This window comes from Malaclemys terrapin, chromosome 3 (assembly GCF_027887155.1).
Source record: "Malaclemys terrapin pileata isolate rMalTer1 chromosome 3, rMalTer1.hap1, whole genome shotgun sequence".
Taxonomy (NCBI): domain Eukaryota; kingdom Metazoa; phylum Chordata; order Testudines; family Emydidae; genus Malaclemys; species Malaclemys terrapin.
The window spans coordinates 44,653,030-44,666,021 of record NC_071507.1 but is presented as its reverse complement, the minus strand read 5'-3'; the positions used below and the strand labels follow the sequence as shown (position 1 = coordinate 44,666,021).

The window sequence follows — 12,992 nt, the reverse complement described above, 5'->3', positions numbered from 1 at the left end:
GCCCCCTCACCCGCTCAAGGCTCTGGGAGGGAGTTTGGGTGAGGGAGGGAGGAGGTCTGGGGTGCAGGCCCTAAGCTGGAGCAGGGGATTGGGATGCAGGCTCTGGGAGAGAGTTTGGGAATGGGAGGGGTGCAGCGGGAGGGGGTGAAGGTTATGGGAGGGGTGCAGCGGGAGGGGGTGCAGGTTCTGGGAGGGGTGCAGAGGGACAGGGTGCAGGGATGAGGGCTGTGGATTGTATCTGCAGATGAGGGGTTTGGAGTGTGGGAAGGGTTCAGGGCAAGAGTAGGGGTGAGGGCTCTGTCTGGGGCTGGGAATGGGAGGTTTGGGGTGTGGGAGGGGCTGAGGGCGAGAGTAGGAGTGTGGGGGGTAGGGCTGGGGCTGGGAATGGGAGGGGCTCAGGGCTGGGGCAGAGAGTCGGTGCGGGGGGATGAGGGCTCTGGCTGGGACTGGGGATAAGGTGTTTGGGGTGTTGGAGGGGCTCAGGGCTCGGGCAGAGGGTTGAGGGTGCAGTGGGGGGGGTGAAAGCTCTGACTGGGGGTGTGGGCTCTGGGGTGGGGCAGGGCTGGGGATGAGTTTGGGGTACAGGCAGGCTGCTCCAGGACAGGGGCCAGAGAGGACGACTCCCCTCAGCCCTTTCCCTGCCGGCAGCAGCAAACTCTGGGGGAGGAGCCCCCCTTTCCTGCCCCCCCAGCAGCACACTCACCCCCACCACTGTCACTGCATGTGCTCCTAGGGTCCCTCTCAGGTCCAGGAATCTCCCTCACCTCCCCCATGGTGGGTGCCGGGGGGCGCTGCATGCGCCTCCTCCCCTGCTGTTGCCCCTGACTGTAGCCTCACTGGGGGTGAGGGATGGGGCTGCCTCCTTGCCCAGCACAGGACAGGAGCGGTGACTGCAGGCAGGGGGTCCCCTGTGCTGCTGGAGGGTCCCATTGGAAAATGAAAGGGTCTGAGGGGGAAGGGCAGGCTCAGAGTCAGTCTGCCCTGGCAGTGGAGGCGGGGGCACTAGGACCCTGCGGCAGCAGTTGCTAAGGGAGGCAGCATGGAGCTGCTCTGCTCCGGGGCCAGGAAGGTGGGGGGAGAGCAAGTCGGGCAGGGGGACACTCAGGGGAGGTGCGGGGCGGCGGGGGCGGCAGGTGGGGCAGGGGGACATCACCCAGGTTATAAATATCTCCGTGCCAGCAGCTTTTTTTTTTTTTTTTTTTTTTTTTTTTTTTTCTCCACTGCTTTCTGCACCCCTCGGCTTTGTGCCTTGTTAGGGCACTGGCCAGGTAGAAATCCTGAGCAGCTCACCGAGATGAGGGTGCAGCTGCCCCTGGCACTGGAGTGGGGTAGAGAGAAGGAGGGGGAGACGCACCCTGCGGCTCGGATACACCGGGGGAAAGAGAATGAGGAGAGGAGCTGGCGCCCACACACACACAGTTCTCAAGGCAGGCAGCTGCACCCAGAGTCAGGCACCCCACACCCAATGCCTGAGACAAAGTGACAGAGCGGGGGCACAGACACCGCGTGAGAACCAGGCACCAGGACTGAGATGCACACGGGAGAAAGACAGAGGGGCCGAGAGGAGACAGGCCCCCACCCACACTGACTGAGAGCGGGACGCGGATACACACACACACATAGACCAAAAGACACTGACACACTGAGATTGTGACAGACACACCTCAGGGATTGGCAGCCACACATTGAAAGAGGCTGATACACACATTGTGCCTGAGTGAGTTACACACAGGGTGGTCACACATACGGCGATCTCACACAGAGACAGGGTGTTCTTACACAGCCAAGGCCATCACACACACACACACACACACAGCAATCACACACACACAGAGTGATCACACACGCACACAGGACAATTACACACACACGGCGATCACACAGGACAATCACACACACCGGGTGATCACACACACACAGCGATCTCTCTTACAGGGTGATCTCTCTCTCTCTCTCTCTCTCTCTCTCTCTCACACACACACACACACACACACACACACACACACACACACACACACACCGTGATCGTACACACCCCTCCAGTGACAGGGAGAACGCCAGGCTCCACTCCGCACGGAATCTGAGCTCAGCAGCAGCAAACCCGCCCTGGGTCTGGTCCTTTTCTCTCTCTCTCTCGCTCTCTTTCTTTTTCCATTTGGTCAAACGGCACCTACCTTAACCCTGAAAAAATGCCTGCCCGTGAAGCGAGGAGAGGGCGCCGGGTCTGTAAATAAGAAGTGAGTACTGGCACAATGGCTTGTGTTTCTAGATCAAAGTCTGTCTGAATGCTGCATGCTCCCTTGATTTCCCAATGCCTCCTCGCAGGAGGGACCCAGGGCTGCTCAGTCCCTCTCTTCGCCCCTTTCCTTCCTGCGCCTCCATCCCGGATTTTGCAGGCTCGGTTAAACACCCGCCTGGCTTTTGTTTCTAACACTTCTCCTTTGTCTAAGGTGGGTGTAGCTCCTCCTGTCCGGGAGGGTCAGGCTGGGCTCCGGGCTCCCACCCGGACCATTTCTCCAGCCAAACCCAGCTCTGCAAGGATGCCTTTTGCAAGTGCTTTAAATCCAGCGCATCTTTGCAAGCTGGCTGCTGGAGAGAGGGGGAGAGGAAAGGGGCCAGGGCCCAGCGTCCACATTTTGCCCCTCTCGGGGGTGTGAAAATGTCCTTGTCGACTGCATTATCCCGTCTCCTGGCAAGGTGGATGGGTGTCAGCAGGGGGCTGGGGAAGTTGATGGGAGGGATGCAGAGCACCACTGGGTGGATCAGTTTAGCGCGCCTTGCAGCCGTCCTGTTCTCCTTTGTTAGCTGCATTCAGCGGGCTGCAAGGGGAGTGTAGCAGGAGAACTGGGGGGGCAGGTCTGCCCTTCTTCATGGTGCTAGGATGCGTGCGTGTCTGTCTGCAAATGTCGAAGCCAGGCAGAAAGAGGAGCAGTTTCCTAGTCTACAGCACAAGGCTTGGCGTAGCTGGAGGTGCCCCCAGTTTTGGGTTTGGACAGAGGGTCGTGATAATATAGTAGGAAAAATTCCGACTGGCAAGGGGAGCTCTGACTGAAAGGAAAATGTGATGGTGCTCCCCTCCGCCCCTTCCCCCATCACAAATCATGTCAATCAGAGGAGAGAGCACAGCTTGAAGGAGCAGTTATTAAATCAGGTGTCCTTTCCAAATTTAGCCACACACATCGATTTTTGTCCAGGGGCATATCAATAGCCTCATACAGTGTTCCATGCCCACTGCACTTAAAGGGTATTTGCATGCTGGTCTGGTGCTCCCGGTTAGTTAGAACCAGATTCTAGTTTTCTAGTAGCTGAAAAGTAACTATATCACAGCTGTGCACCGAGGCACGAGCGGAGCTTTTTCATTTGGGGCTGCCTCTTCATCCTCTAACCCTCCTCCCCAGGGTTCAGGTCCACTGTATTAATTTCCTAGGTCTGCCTTTCTTCTGACCTGTATTGCACGATTATTTTCGAATGAGAGCTCCTCTAACCCTGTAGGTTAACCTCCAACGGGTGCTCGAAAGAAGATCCTATCACTGTGGAAAATGACACTCCCTCCCTCCTCTGGGGGCATTCCCAGCTTCCAGAGACCTGGGAGAGAGACTTTTGAATCTACATTTAGAAGTAGGCCTTCCTCACAACAGCTATATATTAATAATTTTAAATATTATATTGTTGTTGCAATCTTCCCTCAGGGGACCTTTAAGTGTATGTGATGTGGATTATTCTTATATAATTACTAGTGTAGTTACTTGTAATCACATGCATTATGGGGCTACTTGATAACACACGCAGGTGATCATTACTGTCCCAGTGGGTTTCTTGTAGCAGTAAACAATCAAATATCCTATAATAAGATGATTGACTTTTCCAACAGGCATGCGCATGTGTTCCTGGTATTTCCTAAAAGGGTTTAGCCAATACTTTCGAAGTGTTAGGATTAATAATGAATCATTTTTATAGTTACCTGTGTGGGGAATTTGGAAGTGAACTGCAAATACTCTAATGAGTGTCTGAATGCAAACTTGAGGGTATGTAAGTCCTGTTTTCCCGATAGTTTTTTAATGCTGAACTAAAATGTAGTCTGAGAAGCATATTAGCAATGCCTAAGATTGCACATTCAAGATGTGCGGATGCTCTACAGAAAAATACCTTTTTATACTGATTCAAAGGAACACACGAAAATAGGGAAAATACTGCATGTTAGAACTACACTTGCAGAGTATTTATAGAGGACATATATATAGTAAACAATGCAAGTGTGTGTATGCATGTGTTCATATAAATAGCATGTTATTAGTCCTAGCAGTTGCTGAAACCAGTCATTCTATAGTAATATAACATGGTGTACAAGTAAAGTGCATTTATAATACAACTATCTATAAACTCTAGTTTGAATTAATAGGATCTTTGTAACCTTCTGGCAAGAATGGTGTACAGCTAAATACACCTCTGTCCTCCGCTGTCATCATTAACATTCTTTTTCTGTTTTATTAGTGGCGGCACCTGACTTGCTGGATCCCAAATCTGCCACTCAGAACTCCAAACCACGGTTATCATTTTCTACAAAACCCACAGTGCTCTCGTCACGAGAGGAATGTGATTCGGCTATTAATGTTATGAAATGGAAGACGGTCTCAACGATTTTTCTGGTAGTTGTTGTATATTTAATAATTGGAGCTACTGTCTTCAAAGCCCTGGAGCAGCCACATGAAACTTCCCAAAGAGCCACCATTGTGATTCAGAAGCAGACATTTGTATCTGAGCATTCCTGTGTGAATGCATCGGAGCTCGATGAACTAATTCAGGTAATTCATGCAAAAAAGTAACTTGTTCATATGTTTTAGAAGAACGTACTCTTATATAGCAATGGTTCTGTAATAAATGGGATACTGCTGTATCAGCATTTGAGCTGCAAATGTAGCAAGAAGGCTAACTTAAGACAGAAAAGTTGACAATAGCATATTCAAATGCGGCTTCAGCTGAAAAGTCATTGCTAATTTTTTCATGTTCAGTGTGTATTTTAGACAGCATTTAAATTGAATGCTCCTGTGCTAATTAAATGACTATTCATTAGCAATATGTATAATTTAATAGTTCACAAAGGAATGGGTTTATTGATTGAGCCTTACTTGCTTTGTCAATATTGGGAAAGCAGAGCATGGCTAACCATTACCTTAAGAAAGTTCAAATCTATCATTAGCAAACAATTCTCTCTTTTAGCTGTACATTTCTTTTCACAGTTTTTTTGATTTAAAGGCAGCAAAATAATATTAGCTAGCTATTTCCATTACAAATCTTGATTTTTTAATTTTTTTTTTCAACATCGAAAGGCTAAATCCTCAGCTGGTATAAATCAGCGTCACTCTGTTGAAGTCTGGCTCATCATATTCTCAGGTTTCAAATGGCACCGTGAACTCAGGGGTTGTACCTTATGACTTGAGAATTGCAAATTTAATACTTACATTCATAGGCGCCGACTTCCCCTCTTTCCCATGGGTGCTCTGGCTCTGCTCCCGCCCCCTGCCCTGCCCCCACTCCATCCCTTCCATGAGGCCCCACCCCTTCCCACCCCTCCCCCAAAGTCCCCACCCAACTCCACCCCCTCCCTGCCAATATTCCATCTCCTTCCCCAAATCCCCGCCCCGGCCCTGCCTCTTCCCTGCCTCCTCCCCTGAGTGTGCCACGTTCCCGCTCCTCACCCCACCTGAGCGTGCTAACGCTACCAAACAGCTGTTTGGAGGCGGCTGGGCAGGAAGCGCTGGTAGGTAGGCAGAGGAGCGGGGATGTGGCACACTCAGGGTGAGGGAGGAGGAAGTGGGGCGGGGGGGAGGAAGGGAGCTTGGCTACCAGTGGGTGCAGAGCACCCACTAATTTTTCCCCGTGGGTGCTCCAGCCCCCGAGCACCCACAGCGTCAATGCCTATGCTTACATTTAAGAAAGGAAAAAAAGTGATCTGGGAAAGTACAAGCCCCATTAGTTTAGCCTCAATTGTATGCAAGGTCTTACAACAAATTTTGAAAGTAGTTAAAGACATAGAGGTAAAAAAGGCAATTGGGATAAATTACAACATATTTTTACAAAAAGTAGATCACTGAGAAGATAACTGATTTTCTAGACAAAGGAAATGCATTAGATGTAATCTACCTGGATTTCAGTAAGGCATTTGATCCAATTCCACAGGAGAAATGATTAGTTAAACTGGAGAAGATGGGGATTAATATAAGAATCAAAAGGTGGGTTAGGAACCGGGTAAAAGGAGACTACAACTGGTCATACTGAAAGGTGAACTGTCAGGCTGGAGGAGGTTACTAGTTGAGTTCCTCAGGAATCGTTCTTGGAACCAATTTTATTTAACATTTTCATTAATGACCTTGGCACAAAAGTGGGAATGAGCTAGTAAAATTTGTGAATGACACAAAATTGGGATGTATTGCCAATACAGAGAGGACTGGAATGTCATACAAGAAAATTTGAATGACTTTGAAAATTGGAGTAATAGGAATGGGATGAAATGCAATAGTACAAAGTGCAAGGTCATGCACGTAGGGACTAACAGCTAGAATTTTTGTTATAAACTGGGGACATATCAGTTGGAAGCAACAGAAGAGGAGAAAGGGATGACTATGTGCTGTCAATATGATGTAGCTGTAAAAAAGGCTAATGCAATTCTAGGCTGCATCAGGCAAGGTATTTCCAGTAGAGTTAGGGAAGTGTTAGTATTGTTATACAAGGCACTGATGAGACCACATCTGGAATACTGTGTGCAGTTTTGGTCTCCCATGTTTAAGAAAGATGAAATCAAACTGGAACAGGTACAGAGAAGAGTTACTAGGATGATCAGAGGCCTGGAGAAGCTACCTTACAAGAAGAGACTTAAGGAGCTTGGCTTGTGTAACCTAACCAAATGAAGGCCGAGGGGAGATCCAATTGCTCTCTATTAATAAATCAGAGGGATAAACACCAGGGAGGGAGAGCAAATATTTAAGTTAAGGGCAATATTGGCACAAGAACACATGAGTATAAACTGGCCATCAATAAGTTTAGGCTTGAAATTAGATGAAGGTTTCTAACCATCAAAGTAGAGCCCTGCAGTGGGATTGGGATCCCATAGGACCCACTGCCATAATAGCGGGAGCGGGTAAAATGTTCTATTGTGGGTGGGATTGGATGGGCAAAAAAATCAGACTATGGTATTTGTGGGAAAACATTAAATCTCTCATCAGTTGGTCATAAATAAAATGTCAGCAGTGTAAAGCAAGTTTTTCTTTTTTATTAAATAAAGGTTTTAATACTTAAATTTAAGTGAGAGATTGAAAGAGATTAATGTCTCTTAACAGGAGTTAAAGTGGTTTTTTTACATGGTTAAAGCAAGATTTGTTTTTTTTCTTTTAGTGGTAATAATTGTGTCTGAATTCCATTTATATATATAACATATTAACCAATATTGGTGGGGGTTTTTTGTTTTGTTTGGTAGCATGGGGGACTCTGTCTCTCTTGTGGGATTTGCAGAATCTAAGGTTTTTGCAGATGGGAGTGGATAAATAAAAAAGAAACAATGCAGGAGCAGGTGGGAGTGGATATTGCAGGGCAGGATGGAAGCAGGATTAAAAAAGTAGTTCCTGATAGGGCTTTACATCAGATGAGTGAAGTTTTGGAACATCTTTCCAAGGGGAGTAGTGGGCGGCAAAAATCCTAACTTGTTTCAAGACTGAGCTTGATAAATTCATGGAGGAGATGGTATGATTCAATTGCCTACAGTGGCATATGGCCCATCCGCAACGGCTATTAGCAAATATCTCCAACAGCACTAGATGGGGAGGGCTATGAGTTACTAGAGAGAATTCTTTCCCAGGTGTCTAGCTGGTAGCTTTTTCCCACATGCTCAGGGCCTAACTGATCACCTTGGAAAGGAATTTTTCCCTGGATCAGATTGATAGACACCAAGGGAGGAGAAACTGCTTTTGTAGTTGGAAAGCCATTCACAGTCTTTGTTTAATCCTGAGCTGATGGTGTCAAATTTGCAAATGAACTCAAGCTCAGCAGTTTCTCTTTGAAGTCTGGAACTTCAGGACCTTCACCCTCTCTTGGTGTTCACACCTCAACTGCTAGAAGAGGGCCTCATCCTCCCTGATTGAACTAACCTCGTTATCTCTAGACTGGTTCTTGCCTGCATATTTATACCTGCCTCTGGAAATTTCCACTACATGCATCCAACGAAGTGGGTATTCACCCACGAAAGCTTATGCTCCAATGCGTCTGTTAATCTATAAGGTGCCACAGGACTCTGTTGCTTTCTAGCCTATTAGTGTCCATCTAGTTTCCCTTTTCCCTAATAAAAGCTTCTCTTTGCCATTTGACTTGTTATAATACACAAGTCTCTTGGCTTGCATGCACTCAGGCCAGGGTATCAGAAAATATCCAAAATACCCCACAGCAGTTCTTTTGTGGTAAAAAGACTGTGTTTTAATGCCAACTATTTAGCACCCACAATTTTCTTGGCTGGCTTTTGAATTCCTGGAAGACTGTCTTTTTACAGCTTCATGGGAGGGTATGGATCACACCAGGGTATTGAGTGTGAAATGTATTCCAGTTTTCTATATGCTTTGATATGAAGCACAAGAAAATGGACAGGTGTTATGCAGTTTAGAATATATAAAAGGCTAATGAAATGAGACACGCTCACCTTTTTGGTGAAACAGCTGCCTCAGAATAATGAACTGGCTCTTGCTAACAAATGGTGGGAGTGGGAGGGAGGGTCAGCCCAGTCCAGCGGTATCACTCCTGCTTGGGCAGAGAGATGGACTTAATGACTTTTTCCATCTCTAACTTCCATGAGCCAGTGCTGCAAACCGTCTTCAGTGGAAACCATGCCAGTTGTCTGCTCTGTATACTGTAATAAAAACCTGCCTGTGATGACGTACAGCAATGTGTGACCCTACATGCTTAATCAAGATGCATAACAATTTTTGAGATATTCCCTAAGTACTGAAGGCATAAAACATGCACAACCATAGGCATAATGGCTCTGTACTCAATGGGGTCAGGGTTCAAACACTGGATGCCAACTTTCAGTGTCATTTTAGGCCAGTCTAATGTAAATCAACATTACAGGCAATATCACCTGGTTCACCATATGTTGTGCATGGCAAAAATCAAGTTGGCAGTGATGAGATATGTGCCTCTTCAAGGGGAGCTTGCCTTTATACTTTATACTGCCTTTTATCATCCCTATAGAAAGAGGCACAAAAAAAGCCAGGCAGAAGTTCATTTTTTAGATTAAAACCTAGGGTTTCAAAGTTTCAGCTGAGAGGGTTTTTAAAAGGGACTCAGACATTATCAGGAGAGAAAAAGATGGGTTTGCTGAAGTCAGGATGGAGAGCTCTAGAGAGGCAAGATCTGCCTGGCTTATGTTTTGTTCAGTTTTTTAAAATCTTGTTTAGAGTTTGCAGACTACTAAACTGCATGAAGGGGATGTGGCCAGAGACTTGGCTGCTGTGTCATTTTTTGGCTGAACAAAAGCTATGTAAATAACCTGAGAGGTGTTTTTGTTATTGCCGTTGCTCAGTCTGAGCATCTTGCGTTGTATGGCAGGGCCAACTTAACGAAGAATTGCCATGCAACAGGATTAAAGTGTAGATGTTCTTTAAAGTGTTGTGGGTGTTGCTAAAAGTATATGCTTGTGTGTATCCTTATATGGGCCTGATTCTCATTTATACTAAGGATCCTTTACACCTTCCTTGGTATGTCTTTTTGCCACCCAGCTCTACGCTGTCAGAAGTTGGTGTAGACCCGGGAATACTCTGGCAACTGGTATACAAAGAACTACAGGAATCAGAGACAGAAAAAAATCTACTTAGATCTAGTGTGGGATTGTTCCTATAGTACACCTGCTCCTGAAAATTTGAAAATGTTTGAGGCAGTTTTCAATCTCAGTTGCACAGAATACATTGCAAATACCTGGTAGAATCTTCTGCTGTACTTGTGCACACATGCTCAGTAACATGTGTTGCGAAGACATTCGGCAATACACATCTCTAACGATCAGTCTATTTTTGGCCAATCCTCATGTGAAATTATAGTATCGTATATATCAGGACTCGGAGTTCTCAAACTGGGGGTCAGGACCCCTCAGGGGGTCGCGAGGTTACTACATGGGGGATCATGAGCTGTCAGCCCCCACCCCAGACCCTGCTTTCCATCCAGCATTTATAATGGTGTTAAATATATTTAAAAGTGTTTTTAATTTATAAGGGGGGGTCTCACTCAGTGGCTTGCTATGTGAAAGGGGTCACCAGTACAAAAGTTTGAGAAACACTGATATATACACACACACACACACACACACACACACACACACACACACACACACACACACATTTTTTGTGGCTGCTTTCATTAATATGTTGCATTCTTGCTCTACAAAGACATTTTAGTATATATTGGGTTGGTGACCCCTACAATAAATGCAAGTGCAGAAAGCCTGTCTGTGGGGAAAGGTGAGTCAGACTGAATTGTGTATTCAACAACTTTCTAACATTGTCAGTATTCTTATTTTATACCCAATATTCTATACCCTATGGAATATATACCTCACAGAATATAAAAATGAGAATGTTCAACACACTTGTCTATTGGGGAAAAATGGATTGGCTTCCCAGCCCACAGGTTGCTTCCTTACTCTGGAGTTATTCCTAAGAGAGAATGAAGTCAGCACTGCAATGTATTTTGGGATGCCTGAGTAGAGTGAGAACTTGGCAATAAGAGCCCTACTTTGTCATCTCCTGCCAAAGAGAAAATCGCTTAGAGAAATGAGAAGAACTTTTTATTTAAATGCTACCCAATTAAGTGTAGCTCAGCTTCTAAGGTAGGCCCTTATAAAATAAAAAACAACAACAAAATCTGTTCATATTCAACGGAAAAGTAATTTAACACCTAAGCATTAAAATGTTGTAAATAAAAGAAATGTCATCCCTTGATTAAAATACCTTAGACTGGTGTGTCCCAACAAGTGGGGTGTGAGCCAAAGTGGATTGCCCAGGGCTGACTGCTGGGTTGCTTCATAGCAATGAGGAACAAACAATCTGTATGGATGCTAGGACCCAGCTAGAGTGAAAAAAGATGATATTTTGCTCATTCCTTCCTCCCTGTTGCATTCTGCCATCTCCTTTACCTCCTTATGCCTGAGCAGAGCACAATGCTAACATGTCTGCTGGAGCCTGTACAGACTGAAATAATATCACAGAGAAGCATGAACTGCTCCAGTCATCTCAGTATGTTAACGCTGAAACCTATCGATTACACTGTAACTAAATATACCTTAAGACTTAAAACTAAAGATGTCATTAATGTTAATGACTATATTTCACTGCTGATTCTTTTAGCAGAAACATCTTACAAATGTGCTTATCCCGCATCATAAACTGGTGGGGACTGTAATATCAAAATAAACAACACAGGGGTCAAAGGCACTGATTGTACTATTCATTTTCTTATTTAATTCAGGAAAAACCTACTTTTAAAAACTTAAATGAAGATGCCACATAGTCTCCAGTCTGCTGCACCAAAGTGCCCCAGAAGTGAAGGACTCTGTCACAGAATTTTAAGGCCAGCTTGCTCCAAAGTATGCAGGTTCTTCCTGAAAACTGACTTCCTACAAAAAATATGTTCAGGTTTTTAGAAATATTTTTGTGACCACCTGGATGTATCTAACCTGAGTGACTATGACCCCATTCCCACAAGGTGATCTATATGGCGTTCCCCATGGGCTCAGAGATCCACCTCTGCAGATTAGCTTGCAAGGCTAGGGTCCCTGTCATCATATTTCCATAACCTATGTCTGTCTTCACCCTAACCCTTTGTTGGTTAAAATCTCCCTTGTCTATGCATTCACCATTTAGACTGTGAACTCCTTGAGGTAGGAACCTGTCTTCTATTTGTCTTCTGAGAAAAGCTTAGTATGTTTGTGGGTGTTATAAAAATAACTGGAGCTGCATTCCTTGTGCCTTAACTTTCATCACCAGAATGTCAGGATAACTGCTTCCTATGTGATTAATTTCCTCTCTAAAAATATTTCACACTTTAAAAACGTATTTTAGCTGCTTTTACGCTTCTTTGTAACTAGAATATATTTTACGTTACACTGCACCTCTCCTCTAATTGACTTTTTGTCCTATGCATAAAATGTTTCACATCTTGTCTCTTAGTCCCAGGAAACTAATGCTGTTGCATTTTCTGAAGGGTGTTCTTTAATTTTAGCCAAAGAGGCTCCTTCAGATGCAACCTCTCAGATTCAGTAGAAACTATTATGCAGTTAAAATGATTAAGTAGGATTTCTTGTTTCTCTTCCAGGTATTAAAAAGGTTATTGCTGTGTCATTTCTGGAGATATCCTAATATATAACTGACCTGAGACACAGGGTTTGTGTAGGTCCTGAAATATACTTTGTAAATCTGAGATTTATAAACTTGATTTATTAAAATTAGATCAGTTTTTATGAATTTCTTTTAACTGCAAAATTAAGGGCACCATTTCTGTGGGATATTCTATTTTGCACAGCTACCATGCAGGCAATTTTCTTTTTCCAGGGGATTTAAAGTGGGTGGTTGTTAACATTTATAGCCCAACACCACACAAAACAACACAGCATGCTCTGGCTGGTTCCCAGCATGCAAGCAGCAGGTGTTAGGCTTGAAAACTTTGAAGGACCTTGCCTATAAAAAATTGATGCTGCAGGATATTCTTTTGGCGATTGAAACTGCAATTGCATCAGCTTTTTTATATACAAGGCCATTCTGGAGCACTTGAGAATTGAGGATCATAAGGAAGTGCAAATATCAAGGGTACATATACCTTCTTTATTGAGTGTTGGGAACAATTTGAGGTGTCTCATTTAAGGCAATTTACACATGGAAGCCCAGGTACTGGACTTTGTGCCTCCACCGCCATGCATGCCCCTGCCACTCAAAGCACTTAGCTCATTCTTAACTGTAACTACA

At 45.0% G+C, this 12,992-nt stretch overlaps 1 protein-coding gene across 3 annotated transcripts in view; it reads left to right on the top strand.

The window, feature by feature from the left end:
* KCNK2 (potassium two pore domain channel subfamily K member 2) overlaps nt 1-12,992 on the top strand; it is a 201,821-nt gene that overhangs the window by 72,844 nt on the left and 115,985 nt on the right. For 2 of the 3 annotated variants that reach the window (XM_054022787.1, XM_054022786.1), the window contains exon 3: nt 4,492-4,802. In XM_054022787.1, the coding sequence (XP_053878762.1) occupies nt 4,492-4,802 (311 nt within the window). Of the gene's footprint in view, nt 1-2,061; nt 2,238-4,491; nt 4,803-12,992 lie in introns of those variants that run through there. The other variant, XM_054022788.1, reaches the window with a different exon arrangement.